This window comes from Nelumbo nucifera, chromosome 5, assembly GCF_055504915.1.
Source record: "Nelumbo nucifera cultivar China Antique chromosome 5, China Antique-T2T, whole genome shotgun sequence".
Classification (NCBI taxonomy): domain Eukaryota; kingdom Viridiplantae; phylum Streptophyta; class Magnoliopsida; order Proteales; family Nelumbonaceae; genus Nelumbo; species Nelumbo nucifera.
Window position 1 is genome coordinate 16,016,013 of NC_142653.1, and position 24,131 is coordinate 16,040,143.

The following is a 24,131-nucleotide window of genomic DNA, read 5'->3' on the forward strand; positions in this document are numbered from 1 at the left end:
CCTTTAGGGCCTCATTTATCCCTTCTGGGTCGTACATGTGTGGATATGTTGATCAAATATAGAAAGGAGAGGTCCTCATAAATTGTAATGGAGTAATGGAGAATGGGCCTATAGGATTCAATGGCAGCCTAGAAACCATCGCAGATAAAGGGACAAAGGTATCCAATAGCTAATCACACTTCCCAGCAATAGATAAACTGTTATTTATGGAGCTATTGTTTTTTGATGTCGATTTAAAAACAAAACAAAAAAAAAACACCTATACTTGTTAAATCCATTTTTTTACAAATAAACACCTTTATTAGTTTGGTAGTGTTTTTGTCAGATAGGCATTAAGCAACACTAATATTGTTTGGTAAACTGTTTTTCATGTATGTGCACCCATTATATCATTTTTCCATGCCACATCATATAACTGTTGAGATGCAGAAATGTCAAATTTGATATATTTCATGCAACAGGACAGATGAGATTTACGAAACATGCCCGTTTTTCACTATTTTTCGAAAATCGTCTGAACCAAACAGTCATATAAACGGTGAAAAGTGGGATTACCTACATGGATCCAACATGACACTGTTTTTTAGAAAACGCCCACGATACCAAACATGCTCTTATTTTCTTCATCTTGATTCTTGAAGGGTTAACACATCTGAGAAGGTCAAAAAGGAGGCGGCCCCCTCGCCCTGCTCAGGCCTCACTCAACTCAAAGCTCAAAAGCCATGGATATTTTAATCATCTGTGGACTGCGGTATAGGCAATATTAATCGGGGATGCCGCGCGCGCGCTGCATCCACCCAGGTGAGATGATTGTCGTTTTTCCACTTCCTGAACTTGCGCCTTTTCTTTTTTCTTCTGTGAAAAAACACAAGTTGAATACAACCCTTGTATTTTGTATTGTGTGTGTAGGCTGGAGCCCGGAGCTGGACGAGATTCCATTACACTATGTTTGGTTTGAAGGAAAAAATAGGGAAAGGTAGGTTTTCCTGTATTTTCCTTCCTTTCCATATTTTTTCCTTCAAACCAAACACAGTTGCGTGCAACGAACGAGGTGTTCTCTCCCGCTTCAGAGTTCAGAATCAGATCATCGGCCTCAACTGAACCCTAGATAAATTTGAGATTGTCATAGCAGGCCTGGTAACAGTGCTAGGGATGTGATTATTCGTCACCTACACATTCAGAGAGAGAGACAGAGAGAGATTCAATGATATGGGAGTGGGACAGCAGCTTTCACAGTGGGGAATTCTGTACTGGTGTCTGTGCAAGGGAAAGCAGTGCATGTATGGATATATAAGATAATCAATTCAATACGGCATTCGTATATAGTAGTTCTTAACACGATCATTATCTGATCTGATCCCTGAGGCCTGAGTTGTTTGTTACGTTTAATGCAAAGATATGATACCGTCGGAAAAACTTACGTATGATAGGATAAAAGTCAAAAGTGGTAAGCAAGTAGGTGATTCATCAAAATTCAACAGAGTGCTGCTTTTGATTGGTCAAAGCTTATTCAGTATCATACCTTTCCCACTTTCCGGCATCACAGGTTTTACTTACCCTGCATTATATATTTGTATTGTACGTATGGAGGAGGCTATTTAATTTAATTTACCTTATTATAATAAGTGAATGGGGAAATAAATCAAAACACAACACGGTAAATCGTACGCACCTGCTAAGACCAATGAGAGAGAAGGGCTGTTTTGGTAGCATCAAGTAACAAAACAGCATCAAACGGTACTAGAGCCGTAGAGGGTTCTCTCTGTCAAATGAAATGATACGGGTTCCTACTCCATCAATAAATACCGATAAGACACACAGTCACACTCAGATGCCGGGCGGGCCATCCATATCCATATTCATATTCATCTTCGACTATATCATCAAAAGAAAACATTATCTACGCCGTTGATTTTCTTTGAACACCACGTGTTCATCATTACAATATCATCCAGAAAAGTAAAGAATAAATAAAAAATTTTGTGAAAGAAAAAATAAAAGAAGAGAAAGGGATGAGGTCCGGACTCCGGAAAATTATATATATCTGAGAGAGAGAGAGAGAGAGTAAAATGACAAACAATGCTAACTCAGCAACCTCCCTAAAGCAAAGCAGACCTCCAATTACATCCATCCACTCTCTACAAGATTTTTCTTATTGTTTTTCCTTACGTCGCTAGGCAACAAAAATAGAAAGAGATGGGGGACGAGATTAAGATTAAAAAAATAGTAAAATGAAAAAGATAAAATATATGTAAAATGAGAAAGGAGGTTTTAGAGAAGAAAAATAAAACCAAATAATGGTGGAAGACCGAGGTGGGTAGGGATCTGCTATCAATTAAACACTCCCAACAGTCCCAACACCATTGTAGCCGTAAATTCGGAACATCTCTCTTGTAGGAACATTGTTGGGACTGTATGTTGGCAGCTGATCCGAACTCGACCGGGTTCCGTGGTCTTTTTGCCCTTTGGACAGTCCAGGCCAAGGCCAGGGAGCGAGCGAGTGAGCGAGAGAGGAGGGGTGGAGAATCCCAATGCGCAGTAGAGTGGAGTCTGGAGTCTGTGAGTGTGAGGAGGAGGTGGCCGAATAAATTAATCTTCTTTCATCAGTCCATAGTCCATACTTCACATCTCTCTCTCTCTCTCTGCTTCTCTGTCTTCAGTCTGAGGTAAGCTCCATAAAATCTTGTGACTTGTGATTATTTTTTTCTCAATCTCCATTTCTCCCATCCCGTCCCTACATAGCTTTCTATTTCTCTGATCTGAGATGGGCGGAAGTTGTGATCCGAAAAAAGTAACAAGGGGAGAAACATTGAATCTTTGATTGGTTATAGAGTGGTTGGTATAGATCCGGGGAGAGTGAGGAGGGAGATGAGAGAAGATCCAACCGAAATGTCGGAGGATGATGATAGAACAACGGATCTCGCCGGTGGTGGAACTATTGTTGTCGAGGCATCATCCAATAAAACACGGAGCTGTGGCGGAAATGGCGGTGGTGGAGTCGGAGTCGGCACCATCGCCGATTATTGTCCGTCGCCGTACCCGGACCAAGTCCTCGAGAATGTCCTGGAAAACGTGCTTCTCTTCCTCACATCACGCCGCGACCGCAACTCGGCATCTCTCGTTTGCAAGTCTTGGTACAGGGCCGAGGCGCTGACTCGGACGGACCTCTTCATCGGGAACTGTTATGCTGTTTCACCGCGCAGGGCAATCGAGAGATTCAAGAGGGTGAAGTCTCTGGTGCTCAAGGGCAAGCCTCGCTTTGCCGATTTCAGTTTGGTGCCGCCCAATTGGGGTGCCCAGTTCTTCCCTTGGGTGTCTGCCATGGCCGCTGCTTATCCTTGGTTGGAAAAAATTTACCTGAAGCGGGTGTCCGTTACTGATGAAGATTTGATTCTCCTTGCTCACTCCTTCCCTGCGTTTAAGGAGCTTGTGCTCGTCTGTTGTGACGGTTTCGGCACCGCCGGCCTGGCTGCCGTTGCCAGGTGCAGGTATGTTTGGCATTTCATTTCTCTTCTGCTTTCAAATTTTGTTATCTAATAGTTTTTTCTTTGTCTACTTCATTGCTGTTGAATGATGGTTTGAAATGGAGTCTGTTTCTTCTTTTCTTTTTCCTGAAATGCTATTTTGGGTCATGAGCTTCTACTTCATATCGTTAGGACCACGATTAGTTATGTAAAAAAGAGAAAACTTTCCAAGGTTTTGTTCGTCTTGCAACTTCTGCTTCCCGTGAGGTTATTGCCGAATGATTGGGTAATCCTGCAGGGCATGATTGAATCTCTAAATGGCTTTCCATTCGTGTTACTGCTTTTGTTATTGTCTATCCTCTTGTTGCTCGCTTCAGTAAACCCTAACCCTAAGATCAATCCCCATCTTTGCATTTTGGCTTTGTTGCTTGGAAATATTTACTAGTATTATGCGCTAGCTTATTATACAAGGAAAAAAAAACAAGGAAGAAAACAGAAATCGCAAACAAATTGCATATTTTCTTGTAGGACACTGCATCGCCAATCACCTTATGAATGCTGTATGATGATTATCATTTGTCAGACAACTACGAGTGCTCGATCTAATTGACGATGAAGTTAACGAGGATGATGTGGACTGGATTTCCTGTTTCCCGGAGTCTGTGACCTGTCTTGAATCACTCATCTTTGACTGTGTGGAGTCACCTGTAAACTTTGATGCTTTGGAGCGACTGGTGGCTAGGTCTCCTTCGTTGAAGAGGCTCAAGTTGAATCGGCATGTAAACCTCATGCAGCTCCACCGTTTGATGGTCCGAGCTCCACAGCTCACACATCTTGGAACAGGATCCTTCAGCACCTCAGATAACCCGGCACAGGCAGATCAAGAACCAGATCTCTCAGCTTTTGCCACGAGCAAATCCTTAGTCTGTCTCTCAGGATTCAGGGACATTGTGCCGGACTATCTACCGGCAATTTATCCAGTCTGTGCTAGACTAACATCACTTAATTTCAGCTATGCCAACATCAATGCTGAACAACTCAGACCTGTTATCTGTCAGTGCTACAATCTCCAAACTCTTTGGGCAAGTATCCTTTGCGACTTAGATGTGACTTCAATATTTTCTTATCAATCCAATCTCCTAATTACTGGCATTTCTACAGGTCCTTGATTCAGTATGTGATGAAGGGCTTCAGGCTGTTGCTGCAACATGCAAGGAACTCCATGAGCTCCGGGTTTTTCCCATGGATGCTCGTGAGGATGGTGAGGCTGCTGTCTCTGAAGTTGGTCTCCTTGCAATTTCAGAGGGCTGTCGGAAGCTGCGATCCATTCTGTATTTCTGCCAGCAGATGACCAATGCAGCCGTGGTGGCTATGTCAAGGAACTGTCCAGAACTTGTGGTGTTCCGCCTCTGTATAATGGGACGCCACCGTCCTGACCACCTGACTGGCGAACCCATGGATGAAGGATTTGGGGCTATAGTCATGAACTGCAAGAAGCTGACCAGGCTTGCTGTATCTGGCCTACTCAGCGATAAAGCCTTCAGTTACATTGGGGAGTATGGTAAGTTAATTAGGACTTTATCTGTTGCTTTTGCGGGAGATAGCGATATGGGGCTAACGTATGTGCTTAAGGGTTGCCCCAAATTGCAGAAGCTGGAGATTAGGGACAGTCCATTTGGGAATTTGGCTTTGCTCTCTGGCTTGCACCACTATTACAGCATGAGGTTCCTCTGGATGTCTACCTGTAAACTAACCCTTGAAGGGTGCAAGGAAGTTGCTCGAAGAATGCCTTATTTGGTTGTTGAAGTGATTGGGGACACAGATGAAGGAGACATAGATGATTCCATTGATAAGTTATACATGTATCGATCTCTTGAAGGGCCTAGAGCTGATGCACCTTCATTTGTGACAATCTTGTAAACACGTAATCCAGTAGGCTAGTGACAGGAATGTCTTAGCTGTTCATATGGTGGCTGCTGAACAAGGTTAAAATCTTTTCAAGTTTGCAGGAGCAAGTGTACAGCGGGTACCTTTTAAAACCCGCAATTCGGTTCCCTCATGCCTCGTCAACAAGGGTGATGTTGCCCCGTATGCTTTCTTTTTTCATACCTTTTCAAGCAAAGATGGCATATCTTATCTTTGCTTGGGCTGTTGGAGGAGCATTTGAAGTGGGAAACCTGTAAAGTTTTACATTTCATGCTTGTCATGTTCCTTCAAAAAGGTTCATTGGAAGGGGAAGTGATGTAGGCAGAGTTTTGGTAAGATGGGGTCGCCTCATCCCATGTTGTTGTATTGTAGGTGATTAGATTTAATGTTTCTGCTATTTATCATAAATGGATGTGTTGGTGGTTGGGGAAAGGGGGAGTTCATGGAAACTTTGATTATAACTTGTCTGCGGTGGAGGCACGTCTTCTGTTTCTTGCAAGTTGGTACATTCTACTTGGTGAAGTTCATGGAAACTTTGATTATAACTTGTCTGCGGTGGAGGCACGTCTTCTGTTTCTTGCAAGTTGGTACATTCTACTTGGTGAAGTTCATGGAAACTTTGATTATAACTTGTCTGCGGTGGAGGCACGTCTTCTGTCTCTTGCAAGTTGGTACATTCTACTTGGTGAAGAAATAGTTGCTTGTTATGGAGGAATTAGAGATTCAGAAGGTGAAATTGAAAACGTTTTTTTTTCCTGGGTTTACATGCCATATGTTGGCAGTAAGTCCTATGTGAAAGATGCTTCTTCTGTCTTCAAATTGTAGTGGTTTGTCTTTTTGGTGATTACTGAGATTGCTGTAAGACTATTAAAGAAAGATCCATGCCACTCTATCCCATTTCCTGAATGGTAATTTGTTATTCCTGAATGTGATTGTTTGATGTTTTTTTTTTCTCTGATATTATGTTCAGAGGCCGGCAGACTTGTTTAGGGAAAAGGTGTACAGAAAATGGGTTTATCTTGAAGACACAATTTGTGTTTGTGTATTTTGACAATGCAAATTGCGAAGAGGCCTGGATTGGATTTGGCCCGTCACCTTGGATAAGGCGGGATACCTTCTCTCCCTCACCAGCAGGCTCCAAGTTCACAGAGAATACATATACAGCTGGCTTTTGTAGCTGTTGCTATTGTTTCTGTTATATCATTAGTACTGTTATTTGTTTGTTATCGGGTAGAAACAACCTGAGAAATGGAATAAATGCGTGGACTAGAAACCAGGGGGCCTGACGTTTTGAATGCGATTGACGGCAAAGGTCTGCTAATGATTTCTATCAAGTCCACTAGGATCCGTGTGGGAGAAGAGGAAGATGCCGGCCCCGCTCCATTGTCTATACCTCTGCTATGCCCTACAGCAGCACCTGCCAGTCTGCCACTGAAGCCTGAAGGTGGGCCTCCCAGATAATAACATGTTTAATGTCTTAATTGCTCCTTAATTTATTATCAAATCCTAGGTCGTCGGAGTAATAGGGAAAAGCTATAGAAAACTCAATTGCTGATGATTGTAAGATTGCTTTCCACTTGGGTCACGTTTGGGTTTGGCCGGTGGGAGGAGAGCTTTTTGGTTTTGCCTTTTTCTGTTCTGTTTTTCCCACAAAAAAGAATCCCCTTCTGAGAGGAGATGCCTCATCTGTTCTCCGTGATTGTTCTCGGATCAGCTGTCCGAGTTTTAGACATTTGACTGTCAGATCTTCTAGTTTGGACCACAATACAAATCAGGTGTGTTGGGTCAGAAACTCCAAAAAAAAAAAAAAAAATCTGTTGAGTAAAAAAGTAGTCCTACCAAGTCTTGAAGAGAAGGAAGAACAGACCTTCTGGGTGGGAAAAAGGTACGCAACAACTTCGACTGTAGATCATATCTCCCATCCAATCTAAATCTAATCCTTTCGTGAGTCAAGTCGACCAACTGGCAACTGGAGGCAAGGAATATGTCCTGTTAGTGCTATTGTTGCCTATTGGGAGTTGAACCCACAAGGCAACAACAACACATTGAGGCTGGAGGCTGGAGCTAAAGGTTGATGGAAACGATAAAAACGTCGGTGTTTTATTTTTATTTCTTCTTAGTACGGGTCCAGGTCCAGGTCCAGGCCCCAGGGTACGTGGTCCATTCTACTCGCCTGGCTTTACATTACATGACATGATCCACAATTCACATTGTTCATGGTGGGAGCAGTTCCATGAACGACCACAGTCCACAGGATAACGGGAGCCTAGACCATGTATGCAATGTTATCTTATATATGTACCACATGACCTTGTAAGAGACAACGACTCAAGGACAAGGCTTTGCTTACTGGAGTGGGGGGGAAGTGGGGACTCCCAACGGGGTGGGTCGTTCCGAGGGGTCGTCTTTCTGCCAGTTTGTGATTTCAAGCCAATTCTCTTTTCTAAGTGACTGCAAAGTGCAAAGTTGCCTTCATGGTGGGGATGAGATGCAGTCCACTATTCGTTCTCTTTCTTTTCTGGAAATATCTTAAATACCCTCTGGTTTTATCAATGAATTAATTTTTTTTCCTCTATTTTACACTGTTGTGAGATTCGGACAGGGCATAAATCATAATATTGGAATGTTTGCTGCCAGTCATTCAAATATATATATATATATAACATTTTTCGTAGCTTATAATTTATGTAAAAATATTATTTGTGGCTATAAATGACCAGGGATCAAGTCTCACCATTCATATTATACTAAAATGCATATATGACAAGACAACCTATTGCAACTAATTAGGTCATGATCTTGAATCCTATAATTGGTATTTTAAGTTTCTGGTGATTTAGTGACCTGAGGGGGTCGAAAAAAAACCCATCAAAAAATTTCATGAATCACACTCTCTATTTTTAAGAAGTGGGTCTCATAATAGTAGTAACCAATAATGAAAACAAAACCAAACCAAACCAAACCTGATTGAGAGATAATTTCTAAATAGCTAAAATGACCTATCATCCTTTTTGACATCATTTCATCTAATTTTTATGACATATATTACCCCTGAAACATGTTTAACCAATATCTTTTTCTTTCTTGAAGGAAAAAGAGAAGAAATTCTTATAGTAAGGACATAGACCCTATAACTGCAGTATCATGGCATTTACACTATTTCATCCACTTTATTCATAGTCATACACAATAATACAATTACAATAAGAAAGCAAGGAATCATGTTGATCTGGTTGCCCATTGGTATGCCAAACTTTAAACATTGAATTGGGTTCTCTATGTAAAAATGTATGTTGGTTAAGAGGGTTTATTTAATGCCGCACCTACACCTAACATTTTATGTGCTCTCGTGCATTTTATTAGGTGTATCACTCGTCTGCAAGTTGGCATTTTGGTTATTTACAAAATACCCATTACTCGGGCATTATGACTATGTTAAGATATACAGCAATTTCTATGATGCCGAAAGGATATGATACCGGAAAATTTATGAATTTTGATGAATGCCAGCTGATTGATTACCGTATAGGTTGATTCGTTATCAAACTTTTAGGTATCATGTCTTTATTTACACTCTAAAATAGACATATATGAAGGTACACAAGATGATGGGCAGAGTGGTAATTTTGTATTTCGTCTATGATGGATTCTTTTTGGGTTGTATTTGGTTTGATAGAGAATCAGAGAGAAACAAATTTTCTACCAAACAAAACATAGCTTGAGGCATCTAAAGGTTGGGGAGAATTTTAGAGATGCCAATGAAGTCAACATTCTTTTTCTAATAAACAAATATTTGTTTCACTTATTTTCTATCAAATCAAACATAGCTTTGAGGCATCTAAAAACTTTGGGAAAATTTTAGACAGTGTTAGTAAAGTAAACTCTATCCTCAATACTAATCCCCCCTTGGGAGGTCGTTGGCAGTGGATCTTTAGTCTGAATATCTAGTGATGATGGGATGTGAGGATCCACTCTTTTGATAATTGATAGGATGGCATTAGAGATGCAACTTGGGATGGACCAATTCGAACTAAATCCAATCCAACCTGAAAAGAAATAGGGTTGGAATGAAGATTGTTTGTTGCAAAAATAGTAAAGAAGATAGAATGGAACTTATCGGTATTCGCTTTTCAAATCAAACTTGTAGAGATGTGATAATGCAGAATCTCGAAATTGGAAATTGCAAGGAGGATTGAGTCATGCCACTTGATTATTCTCCTTAAAACTGCATTTACCCCTTACGGTGTAGCCGGGTGATCACACATGCACACGCACACGCATACGCACCCGCACCCGCACCCTCGCCCATGCCCCGACTTGGCCCGGCCTGTCTCGGCTCGGCTTGGCGTGCGCATGTGAAAAGCACCCCCAACCCCCCTCACATGCATGGAATATCTATAGTGCTCTCCTCCTATAGGTCCCTACCCATAGAGAGAGCAAAACTACAAATATACTTAACTTCACTCCTTTCCCAAGTAATGCGGGACAAGGAGTCTTCCCATGCACTCAAGGGTGGGAAGAGGAAAAGACAAAAAACAAGAGGGAGGAGAGAGATTCTTGAAAATTTGAATCTCCCTCCAACAATTCCCCACAAGATTCAAAATTACAAGAAGATCGAACAATCTGAGCATCGTAGTGAGAAAAGTATTCATGGTGATGTCTTTTGGATTTCAATAAACACTTAGGTATGATAGGCTGTGTTACAGAGTATGGGTGGAATCAGACTCCTTCAACCTTTCCTCTTTGTCGTAACTAGCTAACCGGCCAACCAAGTCAACTCACCAGTTCTTTAGTGGTTCTTTTGTTTTGGAACATTTCAGCCTTGTTCCCCTTTTGGAATCATGAGTGTTTTAGAGAGTCAGTCCTAGATCTCTCTTAGAAGCGGCCACACTTCACACTCACTTAGGTTAGTTATTAGTGTGCACTGCTCACTATTCCTAACTGATTAAGAGCATCATGCTCAACCTCCTCAAATTGTAGTGAGCACTATTTTACCTTGGCATCTGAAATGGGACACAAATTGATAGTGCTTTCCCAAGTCATCTAGTGACTCGTTTTTATCCATTCAACCTAATTCCAGGGATCTCATTTCACATAGGTTGGGTGTTCATCACTAATGACTTTGTAACAGGCTTCAGCCCCATTCCTACTGATGCCTCATAAACTACCTTAGAAGTCTATGGTTTGGTTAACGAATCTCCAAGGTTCTTTTCAGACCTTACAAAATCTAGAGCGATTGTACATTTGCTGAGGTATTGTCTTACCAAGTGCCTTCTTTTATTGTTGTACGTCTGGTTCTTGGCTTTGACTATTGCTGCTTGGCTATCACAATGGAGAGATATGGATGGAACCGGCCGCGGCCAAAATGGTATATCTGCCAGCAAATTCCTTAGCCACTCTGCCTCCGACCCTACCAATTCTAGTGCAATAAACTCGGCCTCCATTGTTGAATTGTATTGCATGATTGCTTTACTGGTTTCCACGATACTGATCCTCCACCTAGAGTAAACACATATCCACTGGTGGAAGTACTATCCTTTGAATCTGAAATCCAGTACGCATCAGTAAAGCCCTCTAAAACATGAGGAAAACCTGAGTATGTAAACCAAAATTTATGGTTCATTTTAAATATTTTAATAATCTTATTAGAGCTTCCCAATGTTCATTTTTGGGATTATGAGTGTGCTGACTTAATTTTCCCACAACTATAGCTATGTCCGGTCTTGTACAGTTCATTAAGTAAGATACAGATTCAATTATACTTGCATACTCCTTTTGTGAAACAGGTTCTCCTACTTGTTTCCCTAAGTGAATACTACAGTCAAGAGGTGTTTCAACCGATTTACAATCATAGTGTCCAAATTTCCCAAGGATACTTTCTACATAATGTGATTGAGAGAGAATAAAATTTTCTTGTTCTTTATGGATTTTAATCCCCAAGATTACATCAGCCTCACCCAAGTCCTTAGTATCAAATTTGGACATTAGAAATTGTTTTGTTTCTTTTACTATCTCTAGACTAGTTCCCATTATTAGTATATCATCAATATATATACAGATCATGACTCCTTTATTATTTTCAAATTTGATATAGACACGTCTATCAGAATCATTTATGCTATATCCATTAGTTACTAATACATTATCAAAATTTTCATGCCATTGTTTGGGAGTTTGTTTTAAGTCATATAGAGACTTAATTAATTTACATACTTTATTTTTCTTGTCCTGGCATTGTGAAGCCTTCAGGTTGCCTAATGTAAATTTCCTTCTCTAATTCCCCATTTAAGAAAGTTGTTATCACATCCATTTGATGAACTACTAGTTTGTAATTGGATGCTATAGCAAACAAAACCCTAATTGTTGTTAATCTTGCAACCGGGGAGTAGGTGTTAAAGAAGTCTACATCTTTCTTTTGTCTGAACCCCTTAGCAACTAACCTGGCCTTGAATTTATCTATTGTGCCATATGGTTTTAGTTTTTTCTTAAAAATCCACTTACAATCTAGTGCCATAGTTCTAAGTGGGAGATCTACAAGTTCCCAAGTGTGATTAGTGATTAAGGAGTCTATTTCACTTTTTATGGCTTCTTTCCAAAATACTGCATCAGGTGAAGTTACAACTTCCTGATAGGTTACTGGGTCCTTGTCCACAAAAAATGTGAACATTCTGTCACTCAAGTTCGTTTCTCTTATTTGTCTTTTACTTTTCCTTAAGTTTAGTTCTTACCTAAGTAAAGTACTAACTCCTTGAGCACTTTCTTATTCTTGGTTTCTAATTTGGTGTTGGGAAGGTTCCCTATTTATTGCTTCTTTTCTCCAAGGAAAGATGTACTTAAAGAACTCTACATCTTGGGACTCTATTATTGTGTAATTTTCGACAACATTATCAATTGTTTTAATTACAAGGAACCGATAAGCTGCATTGTTTTGTGCATATCCAATGAATACACAGTCACAGGTTTTCGGTCCTAACTTCTTTCTTTTAGGTTCAAGTATTCTAACCTTTGCTAGGCAGCCCCAAACTTTTAGATAATTCAAACTAAGTTTTTTGTTATGCTAAATTTCAAAGGGTATTTGTCCTTTCTTCTTGGGTGGTATTCTATTATATAGGTGCCAAGCTGTTATGATTGCTTCCCCCCACAAATTCAAAGGTGCACCTGAACTAATTAACATTGCATTCATCATTTTCTTTAATGTTCTGTCCAGTCTTTTTGCAACTCCATTAGATTCAGGTTGATAGGGAGCTGTGGTTTCATGTATGATTCCATTTTCTTCAAAGAATTTTCTAATGGTTTGTCTATCATACTCAGTTCCTCTATCTGTTCTAAGTCTTTTTATTTTTTTTCCTAACTGGTTTTCTACTTCAGTTTTGTAGTTTATGAAAGCTTAATCAGCCTCATCTTTTGATCTAAGTAGAACTACTTTTGCATATCTAGAGAAGTCATCTGTAAAAGTTATATAGTATCTTTTTCCTCCTCTAGCTTCATGGCATTTAAGGTCTCCTATATCACTATGAATAAGTTGTAGTAATTCAGTTTCTCTTTATACACTTTTATGAGGTTTCTTAGTAAATTTTGCTTCTATACATACTTGGCATTTTTCATTTGTAAAATTAACAAGAACATTCAAAACTCCTAATTTACATAATCATTTTAAATAAGGAGCATTACGATGTCTTAGTCTAGCATGCCAAATATCAAAAGATTCAACAATATAAGTAGAAGAAGAAACAATTTTATTCATAACAATATAAAAAATATTCAGTACAAACAATCCTCCAGCATTGTATCATTTTCCAATAAATACATTATTCTTAGTTAACATAGCCTTGTTTGCTTCAAATGTGAGCTTCAGTCCCACTTTGTTGAGGAGTGCTCCTGATACCAAGTTCCGTCGGATCTCCGATACATGCAACACATCATTCAGCATTAGGATTTTTCCTGAAATAAGTTTCAGGAGTACCTTTCCTTTGTCGATGACCTTCGAAGTTTGTGAATTTCCCATGAAGACTTGCTCTCTTTCAAACCGAGTTGTATACTCATAAAAGGAATTGCGGTCCCCACATATGTGCTTGGTAGCACCAATGTCTAGTACCCACTCCTTTGGCTTATCAACTAAGTTTACCTCAGTTATCACTGCTGCGACAACATCCTCAGTCAAATTGACTTTCGGTTTCCCAGAGTCTTTCTTCTTTTGGTACTGGCAGTCCTTGTAATGTCCGGGTTTGCCACATACATAGCAGTTTCCTTTCTTTTGTCGCTTCTTGAATTTCTGATCATTTTTCATATTCAAGTTGTTTTTGAATTTTGTAGTCTTTTCCTCCACCAGATTGGTTTTGGAAAACTAGTCCTCATTTTTCTTTCTGTTCTTTTATTCTATCGTAATTCGGACCACTACTTGGTCCAAAGTAGTGTCCTTTCTCTTATGCTTCATACTGGTCTTGAAATCAGTTCATGCATGTGGCAGTTTCTTTATGAGAGAACCGAAAATGAATTCATCTCATAGTACCATGCCTTCCTTTACCAATTACCCCACAAGAACCTGGAACTCATCTATTTGGGCAGGCACGTGCATGTCTTTTTTCATGGTGAAGTGCAAGAAGTTGGCAATGACATATTTCTTGTTTCCGGCATTTTCTAAAGCATACTTAGTGTCCAATCCATTCTAGATTTCATAGGCATAATTATAGGAAGAATAAACATTGTACAGTTCATTGGACAAGCAGTTAAGGATATGGTTCGTGCTGAGGTGATCAGCTGTAATCTAGTGTTTTGCAACAACAGAACGGGCTGGTTCCTCCATGTTTGGTGGGTTCGGTTCGATCAAGGCAAAAGATACCCCTAATTGCTCCAAGGCAAACAACAGGCGTTGTCTCCAACGCTTGTAATTGGTTCCATTGAAGGGTTCAATCTTAGAGAAATAGGGAACTGTTGATAGTATCCGGTTCCTCATTAAGGGGTTAGCAGAGATATGTTCCATAAATGCGGTTTTAAGATTGTTGTAAAAATAGTAAAGAATGCAGAATGAAACTTATCGGTATTCGCTTTTCAAACCAAACTTGCAGAGATGTGATGATGCAAAATCTCAAAATTGGGAATTGCAGGAAGAAGGAGGATTGAGTCATGCCACTTGGTCACTCTCCTTAAAACCGCGTTTGCCCCCCTACAGTGCAGCTGGGTGATCGCAAATCGGTCACCAAGATAAAAGAACCCACAAGCTTCTGGTAGGCGTGCACTTGCTTACCAGACCTCTGCGAACCATAGAAAGGATGATGCTCAGATTACAGAGAAGACAGAGAAGAAGACTATCGAAAGAGAATGTTGTGTGTAGACTAGATCGGCCAGTACTCTTCTTATAGAATGATCTCAGACCCGAATAGACACAGATGTATCCTTTCAGACAGGAGCTTCTTCAGAACAGTGCACCTATTCGAAGAGGCACAAGGAGGAAGAAGAGACACAAAAAGGAAAACATTTTAATTTAAAATTAAATTCAAAAATTGAAGAGACACATTTTAAATTAAAAAGTTATAATTCGGTCACACGCACATGCACACGCGCCCTCGCTTGGCCCAACTCGACTTTGGGCAACCCGACACCCAACCTAACACATTTAATTGTGTATATTCTTATACATTATGTATAAAGTATGATACATGTATTGATTATTTATACAAGTCTAAAGTAATTCTATGTGAAAGAGGGAGAGAACTGTGGTCATAAAGCATGTCTTATTATGAAATATTACTATAATATGATGTTTTTTTGTAATCTCTTATGTAACATGTGTGCTCGTATAAATATTAAATATGACTAGAAAATTTAACAAGCAATGTTACAAATTGAACCCAATCCAACCAACTCAGATTTCATGATTGGTTGGATTTGGGGTTGAGAATCTCGGTTAAAAAATATTAAATTGGATTAGAACAAGGATTGAGGTTTTAATACATGAGGTCGGGGTAGCATTGATGACCTTAACCCAAGCCAATTTGACCCAAGTTGCACTTGCAGATGGGAACCTTTCTCACTTCACTCTGGTTCATTAGTTGATTGAAGCGGATCCTTAGTAGACCATCGTTTCTTGGGAATTGGTAGAAACCAGCAAATCTTGGTTTCTAGAGCAGCCAACCCATCTGGAAACCGCTCTGGTTTTACCTTTCCAGCTTCGGGTTTGGCTAGTCTCAATTTGCCATCAAATATGACATTGACCAATGTTGAGACATTTTCTTCTTGATTTCCAATCCTTCCGATAGAAGTAATCTGCTCGATAGACTTTGGAGTTTAGTTAATTGGGAAGACATTGACAACCTCTGAGAGATGTTTGGTGATAAGGAAATCAAGTTAGCACTCTTCCAAATGCACCCTCATAAATTCTTTGGCCTAGATGGGTTTCCCAATTTCTTTTTTCAGCATTATTGAGAGATAAATAGAATCATTTTCCAGCATCATTGCCTTCATTCCAAAATGTAAAAATCCGAAAAAATCAAGGCCATTTTTGTCTTTTCAATCTATGTAATACATTTTATAAGATAATTGCAAAAGTTTTGATTAATAAATTGAGGCATATTCTTCTAAAAATCGTGTCAAAATCAAAATGTTTTCCTATCGAATACATTTTAGATAATGCTTTCGTATCCATTTTATGAAATCCGTTGGGCAAAGGCAATGTTATATGAAAATAAAATTAGATATGAACAGGGCTTATGATAGGGTGGAATGGAGAATTGTCAATTTTGTCACATTAAAGTTAGGTTTTGATTAAAAATTCATAGGATGGATTATGCAATGTATCTCGACTTTTTTTTTTATCAAATCCTGGTGAATGGTAGCCCCTCTCTGGCAATCCTTCATTTGCATTCAGGAGGTGAAATCTTTAGAATTCAAACTAACAATCTTTGCCCTTCAATTATACATCTCTTTTTTGCAGATGATTTTTACATCTTCTCCAAAGCCAATATATTGAGAGAGAAAGTATAATGGAACTTCTAAAGCAGTATGGAGAGGTATCTATCTACACAGAAGGTGAATCTCTCGAAATCTGAAATTTATTTTAGTCCAAATCTTCATCCTACACTCAAAAGGATAATTTCAAAGGTTCTCAAGGTGTGAAACCAGTAAATAAGCCCTCTTCTTATCTTGTTCTCCCTCCTGTTATGGGTAAGTCAAGGAAAGTCGTTTTTAATTTCTTATTAGATAGGGTGGAGCTTCAATCTAAAAATTGGAAGGTAGGTTCCTTATAAATAGTTGGAAAGGAGGTTATCATAAAGTCTCTATCAATTTCAATTCCAGCTTATACTAAGTCTTGCTACTTGATTCCCCAGGAAACTTGTAGTCAATTAGCAAGGAAGCAGAGGGAATTCTTGTGGGGAGAGACCAATGATAAGAAAAGAATTAATTGGATTAGTTGGAGGAAGACTTGACATCAAATTCAATGGTGGGTTAGGATAGAGAACCCCTATGCTTTTAATTTAGCTTTCATGGCAAAGCTTCCTTAAAGATTAATTGAAAATAAAAATTGCCTTTGGTCCAAAACCATTGAAGGAAAATATTTAAAAGGTAAAAACTTTTGGTCCTTTAAAGATCCCTTAAATTGCTCTTGGGGGGTCTAAGGAGCTTCCTAGCAGGAGAGATATTCTTAAGGAAGGTGCTTGTTGGAGAGTGGCTAATGGCCAGAATATTGATGTCTGGGAGGATCCTTGAATCCCGGGACTATCCTCTTCAAACCACTTTGGACTGTACAAATTAAATCCAAGTCAAGTATATCTGGTAAATAATCTTATAGATCCCAATATAAGAGTTTACAAGTCAGATACAATTCAGACTATTTGTAGATTTAATTTGTTCAATGGAGCTTCCTAGAATGGGAGGTCAAGATAGGTTGATGTGGATTCCAGATCCCAAAGGCAGATTCTTGGTGAAATCAGCCAACCACAACCACAATGTTGTTCAGTTGTTGATAATGAAGAAAATATTCTGATTCAATATTTTTTATCCACAAAGAAGTGGAGTGGAAGAAAACTTCATAACTTTGAAAAATAAATATTTTCATTTTTATATATAGATAAATAAGGGAAGTTGAAAAATAAGTATTCTTCAACTTGACTCAGGGAAGGAAGCATAAGGGAGAACTCCATCATCAAGTTTCTACTAAAAAAATACTGGCTAGGGCTCATCATTGGATTGGATAAATGGATTACTCAACAATTCAAACCCCAAAATTGCGTTGCACAAGGAATTTGATATGGATAGATGTTGAAAAGTATATAGATAGGAGATTATGGAGAGATTTGGGGGAGTAAGAGATCGAATTGATACCAAACATGACATCCCATATGCATGTATTCTACTTGTTTTGCTAGAAAATTAAAGGGAGCTCTAGACGTGAGATGACTTGTATGATAAGAGACCACCTAAACTAACTAATGACCACTTGGCGGATATGAGGGGTCTGATTTGATTATAAGGGTTGTCAATTTGTCATGACTAAAATTAGGAAAATGGATGAAATATTAGTTGCTTAATTTAAATTGGGAAATGTTTGGAATTTGGATGAGATGACTGCTGGTGGTGGTGGGGCCTATTTAGGACAAAACCTTGAGTTTGGAACATACACCTATGACCTACCTGGTCTGTGAGACTGTGACACTTTTAACTTGCCACATGGCAAATGTTAAAGAACAACCATTTTGAACAAACAGGTGCCTTAATTGTATAAAAGTATTATTCAGAAAAGAATGGGTTTGGGTATGGTTAACTTGATTTGAATTCAGTGGCAATAGAGGATACAGGATAGGATAGATCATGTAGCAGATGGGGCTTGGCGTCAAGCCATGAGGTGCCTGATGGGCCACAATGTATATGTTATGCTAGTGCCAGCTTAACACATTTCATTTTTATATATAGATATAAATATGATATTTTCAAAAACAAAACTTTATATATTTAAAAATAAATAAATAAAAAGCAAAACCTTGCTTTTGTAGAATTGCTGGTTGAAAATTTAAGAAATGAAGTTGGTTGTGGAATTGCTAGTTGTCCATTGTCATTGCATGAAGGGAGAATACTTTGAATATATATGCTTTATAACAAGGATAAACATGTTTGTACTCTAAAATGAGATTAAAGGCCGCGTTCCAGACTTCCAGATAGAAGAATGATCAAACGTTTGAATACTTGTCTCTAAGCTCCAAGCCAACTTTGCTTTGGATCTCATGTTCAGAAGTCAGACCACCAATAGTGTGTCATATATCAATCAAATCATTTATAATTAGGATAACTTCTCCAAATAATAGTGATGCTTAAGGACACTCGTATATTATACGACTTGATTGTGATTTGCCAACAACTTTGTAATTTTCTACATGGTTATTGCATTTCTACCTAAGAATAAAAAATAAAGAAAACGAAAATAGAGCCAGAGCCCAGAGGCATCATTTGGATAATCTTTGAAGAAGTAATTTTGTGCTATGGCCCTATGGGTAGCAGAAGAGCAATAAAAATGACTCTTTTTTTTTTTATTTCAACAAAGCATCAAATAAAAGTATAAGACATACATGCACACACAATTGCACAAAACATAAAATATAAAATATATAAAAAAAAACCTTCTGGACAACTTTTTTTTTCCTTCTTTTTCAATTTTAGACTAATAAGTGAAGAATAAAACGAAATATTCATACATCTGTCGTGTAATGCAGGTTGTCTTTAGTTTACTGTGTTTAGTCTCATTTTGGTGCTTAAACAAGTGGAAAGTATACTGGTTGTGTCAGTATGACATGAAATTGTTCCAATAATAATAAATTTGCAGGTCGTCTTCCTCTGCAGGATTGGACTTGGGGTTTCTGACATTTGAGATTTGATAGAACGCATGTATGTTGAGGCTCTCCATTGCATTGCAATTTGCATGGACTGTATATAGTCTGTGAGATCAGAAATAGAAGATTCCAAGATAAGTTCTGTTTGTAAAATTGCTTACAGAGTTACAGTCTTATGGCAGGCAGCCTAACATCTTTCATCAATCAATTTAGGCTCATCTCATAGAGGGCAAGCTAGCTAGGCTGTGCTTATTGTAAGAAGGGTTCCATCAACGACCCTAGATTCAATCTACACATCAACAACACAAGGGGAGACGTTTAAAAGCATATTTTGGATTTTGGAAATGGCCCCAAAATCTCTTTGTCTGTCCATTATTTGGTATTGGTACAAGTCCCGCAGGTGCTGAAAGCTGAAATTCAGCATTTCAGTAACTATATAATATGGAACTAGAGTAAAATGGGCAAATTAACCTCTGTCCCATATGGGCCGGGTAGCCCGACGGCCCGGCCCATTATAAGTCGGACTTGATCATAATTTTAGGCCAACGGGTTTAGGCTCGGGCCTAAAGCACCGGACCCGATTTTTCTCGGGTCAGGTTTGGGCTTTCTTAAAAAGCCTGGTCTGAGTCTGAACCCGATATGATACTATATATTAAATAATAAAAAGTATATTTTATTTAATAAAATATATATACAATATTTTTTTGTTGTTCTTCTTTTTTTTTCAAGTAAAAGTGACATGTTTATTATTTTTGAGTTTTGAAGGTTTTAATATAAATAAAACATTTTCTTATTGAATAAAAAAAATTCTGTTTTTAAATTTCTGGCCAAATTCAGGTTCAAACTCAAGCTTTAGACTTTATATGAGGGCCAAGCACGAACTCAAAACCTAAGCTCAATGGTCAGGCCAGACTCGGGCCTGAATATATTCTATTGATACATAAACAAAAACCGGCCCGAACCCAATCTGACCCAGCCATGAACAGGTGTAGTCCCATCTGCTTCAATTATATTTAATTTCATCTAGATATTTCTTTCTGGATAAGTTTGGGAAGCAAAAGTTCCGCCCGGCCACTTGATTTTTTTTTAAGATGCATTTACTATTTACAAATCAATCATACTAGGATTTCTACCCGGCACAAACACATGAAGAAAGGGATGAAATCTGTCTTTTTTTAGACAGGATAAGGAAACAATGAATAAATATTTTATTTTAATGTCCTTTATAAAGAGCTTTTTGGTTTGGGTCTTCATTTGGATTATATGTGTTGTCCATTCATGAGAATGTACAAATGTGACTATGTGAGGGGTTTTATCTCTCTTAGATCAGGCTTTACTCTTTACTCTTTATAGTGAAATGAGTTTTTTAGTCTCTTTGTTTTTTTTTTTTTGGGTGGGGGGTGTTAATCCATGGTTTTTAAAACTGAACTGGTCTGGGGTCCAGTTACCGGGTATTGGGTCGAACGGTCAAACCATTTGAACCAAATACTCGATCTATTCTGACAAAAAATAAAAAGGTCAAAACCGTTCGAATGATTAATCATTCGGTTCAGCGTTTTGTTGACCAAAATCAACAGTTTTAGGGGAAAATTCGGTTTTTTGGGAAAACGAAACCAATCATCTGATTGGTTTCTAATTTTTCCGGTCTGACCATTCGATCTGGTCCAATTTTGAAAACCATGATTTAATCCTAAGACTCGGTTTGAAAAGAGTACAAATATAAATATATAGTGTAAATGCATACAAAATAGTATAAATATAAGATTTTGCACTCTGTATATTTGTATTTGTATTCCTTCCAAACTGAGCCTAAATTCCTAATGAGTAAAGTTCAATTTGAAATGAGTACAAATATATATAAAATAATATAAAATACAAGATTTTACGCTTTAAGCTCAGTTTGAAAAGAATACAAATACAAATATATATAATATAAACATACAAAATAATACAAAATTAAAGGTTTTGTACTCTATAAATTTATATTTGTACTCCTTCCAAACTTAACCTTACATATTTGTATTTATACTCCTGCCAAACTGAGCCTAATGAGTTATTAGTCTAGAAATATGCAAAAGTGACAAAAGAAATTAAGAAATGGAATTTTGCAGAAAACAAAGAAAACAAGTAAAGCTAGAATAGAAAATAAACCTCGTCGAAGTTCATAAACTGATGCCTCGGTCTGTGGTGAAAAAATATTGAAGTTTCGAGAAGAATTTTAATAAAATTTTAGTTATTTTTTATTATTTTAGTATTATGTCTAAAAGTTTGGTCGAAATAATAAGAAACTGAATCCTGAAATTTCAGAAAAAAGAAAGAGAATTTAAAGTTTTATTTGGCTGGAAAAAAAAAAATCTGCCCTACATTGTTCATAATCATTTTGATAGGTGTATCCGAAAACCAAAATATTACGAAAATTCACCGACATTTAGAACCATGCATGAGCCCAGCAGGCAATGTGTACAAGTTGTGCACATGCAGGGGACATGGGATCCATAATTTGGTGGGTTCCATCAGGTAGATTTCGTAAGGCTAAAATCGACAACATGGATTTCAAATATAAAATGGCCCTTGAATTTATGTCTATGGCCATTTCGTTATTGACTCATCCATCATCAGAGGATACATATTCAGGAAATAAGTCCCATACATTCTGGTAATTAAGGCACCACAATTGGACAAAGGAAACTTCTGTCTATAACCTGATAATGGGGTCCATATAGGCCCTTTTGGACAGTCCTTGTGGTCAAAGACGGTCCGTGCCTCTTTTGAACCCATAAAAAGGTGATTTAAATCTTATCTGTTCAACCACTTGGAGTGGCACATGACAGATTGCTTCAACATGACTGTTACTGTTGTTGGTCAGAGCTCAGAAGAGGTGAACTACTGAAACCCCTCCTTTCAACAGGATTAGACACAAGAGTATATGTGATTGTGAAGGGAATGTGTGTATCTCTTAACTCTAAATTTATGGTCATTTCTGTGCTGGGAAGTGGGAATACCCTTATTGGATTTTGTAGCTGTAGCAAATCTTTTTACTCTTGAAGCTCATCAAGAATTTACACTCACTTTCATGGTCCAAGCATAAACCCAGTTGTCATCACCTGGGCTGGGCCAATCTCCCTTCATGGGTGTTCTTTTATTTATATATACATAAACATTTGCTTCCCTTAATGGGTCCATGAAAATGTTTAAGTTGATGATGCAATTTGATCAAACCTTTCAAAAACTAGTTTGGATATTAAAACAAGCAAAAACCCCTTGTCAGGAGACTTGGGACTCAGGACAAGCAAGAAACTATAGATTTGACAGAGAAATTAACCCAATGCAAGGAATTTCAGTTTATAGTCATCTTATAGTACTGCTCTTTTTTCTTTCCTTCACGTTCATGCAAGTTGAGAGAATCTTCTATCATTTCTCTCTCTCTCTCTCTCTGGGAACTCAAAAGACTTGTACACCGGCCCATACAGATACAGTATGATTGAATTTTCATTAATTCCTCATTCACCTTTTGAAAACTTGAGGGGCTTCTCGATCATTGAGAGAAAGAAACTCGACCGGCCATCCTTATCCAACTCAAAATTGCCTTTCAAAAAGTGAGTCAAATGGCTGGTTCCAACTTCAACTCGGTCAAAAGGTTAGGGTTTCCATTCCAACCTCAAAATTTCATGGTGGAGCCCACTTTGCTCAGGAGCTGGGGATTAATCAACATGACAGTAGATTATTACTAGAAAAGAACATCAAACACAGCAGTATCCTCCGGCTTCTTTATCAAGTGGGAACTTGGAACATGGAACATGGAAGTCGCATCTCCGGAGGTGGGCCATCAGAAGTATATAACTATCAAATGGATGGTCCAGATTGTTTAAAAGATCTCGGATTATAAGATGGAGACAGCAAAATTATTCTGTACGCAACAAACACCTGCCAAGAAAATCTGGATGGACAATATGGTGATGGAGTCAAATTATTGCTAGTTAATATGATAGAACAAAAAAAAGGAAAAATAAAGGGATTATTACAAATTTTTTTCAGTTTTATTGGTAGAGGAAATTTTGGACGTCGGTCGTCACTCGTCAGTGACAAGTTCAAGTGCGATGTGTTTGTGAAAAGCTAAAATGATGGGAGTCTGAGTGAATTCCATCACTTTATTTCATATCATCTTTAATGAGTTGGGTTGAATAAAGTATTAAAAGTATGTAGTACTAGTAGTCTGTTTCAACTTTCAATTTTGAAGGAGGTAGTAAGTAATCTAAGTTCAATTACCATTTGATGAGTTGATGGTCAATGGACTTTGGTCTACCATCCAGTCATGCATCCACCATGTACAAGCTTAACACATTCATACTTGTCTCTTCTGCGGGGAAATATTGGGCCTGGCTGAAGTTATGTGAATTGAGCCCCAATACAACCCGACCTAGGCCCAAGTAGGTCCCCATCCCATTCCATAATTAACATTACTTTATACAGAATATATATTATATTATTTATGCCTAAATTTAAACAATAGGTAGATGCATTTTTGTCTATCATAGTTTTAGTTTGAGAGACCCTCTGGCCGACTTTAATTGATAAACATGAATTTCGATAAATAACTCCTGATTGGTATGATATCAGTTAATTGGTCAAAAAAGTTTTCAGATATCATATATTTCCGATATCATAATTGAATCCTGGTCCATGAAGAGAGAATTGGGCCCTTGTTCTTGTACAGAGCCCTGGATCTTAATGAGATGGATCTCAGATTTCTAACCCCCACCATTATATGCCCTTTTGTTTTTTTCCAATTGTCACTTTTAAAAGTTTTTTCTATGGCTTTGGCAAAAAAGAAAATCTCACTCAGTGGGACGTTTTAGTAGAATTGGGATTTTCTGCCAATAAAACACATTCCAATCCTCTACCAACTTCATCTTATGCCTCACAT

General features: G+C 38.2%; 1 protein-coding gene and 1 long non-coding RNA gene across 3 annotated transcripts; both read left to right on the forward strand.

The window, feature by feature from the left end:
- The first annotated feature begins 2,483 nt into the window (after window positions 1–2,483).
- On the forward strand, window positions 2,484–6,317 carry LOC104603967 (transport inhibitor response 1-like protein). 2 transcript variants are annotated; one of them, XM_010268174.3, is made up of 4 exons: window positions 2,493–3,488; window positions 4,048–4,546; window positions 4,626–5,025; window positions 5,115–6,317. In XM_010268174.3, exons 1-4 carry the CDS (start codon window positions 2,869–2,871, stop codon window positions 5,126–5,128), a joined length of 1,533 nt encoding a protein of 510 aa, XP_010266476.1. In that variant the 5' UTR covers window positions 2,493–2,868; the 3' UTR covers window positions 5,129–6,317. The 2 variants fall into 2 exon arrangements, with proteins under 2 accessions (XP_010266465.1, XP_010266476.1); XM_010268163.3 differs by having other exon boundaries at window positions 2,484–3,488; window positions 4,626–6,317.
- A 9,791-nt stretch (window positions 6,318–16,108) lies between these two features.
- LOC148791252 (uncharacterized) lies at window positions 16,109–22,228 on the forward strand. Its single transcript, XR_016076616.1, has 3 exons — window positions 16,109–16,218; window positions 16,321–16,415; window positions 19,201–22,228. It is a non-coding gene; the product is annotated as an uncharacterized LOC148791252 (long non-coding RNA).
- The last annotated feature ends 1,903 nt before the right edge of the window (window positions 22,229–24,131 follow it).

What these genes read in the sequence shown, in the direction of transcription:
- LOC104603967 (XM_010268163.3), top strand. Translation starts at nt 2,869, where the DNA reads ATGAGAGAAGATCCAACCGAAATGTCGGAGGATGATGATAGAACAACG. An exon ending in GCTGCCGTTGCCAGGTGCAG is followed by an intron (nt 3,489 to 4,047) that starts GTATGTTTGGCA and finishes ATCATTTGTCAG; the next exon opens with ACAACTACGAGTGCTCGATC. An exon ending in ACAATCTCCAAACTCTTTGG is followed by an intron (nt 4,547 to 4,625) that starts GCAAGTATCCTT and finishes GCATTTCTACAG; the next exon opens with GTCCTTGATTCAGTATGTGA.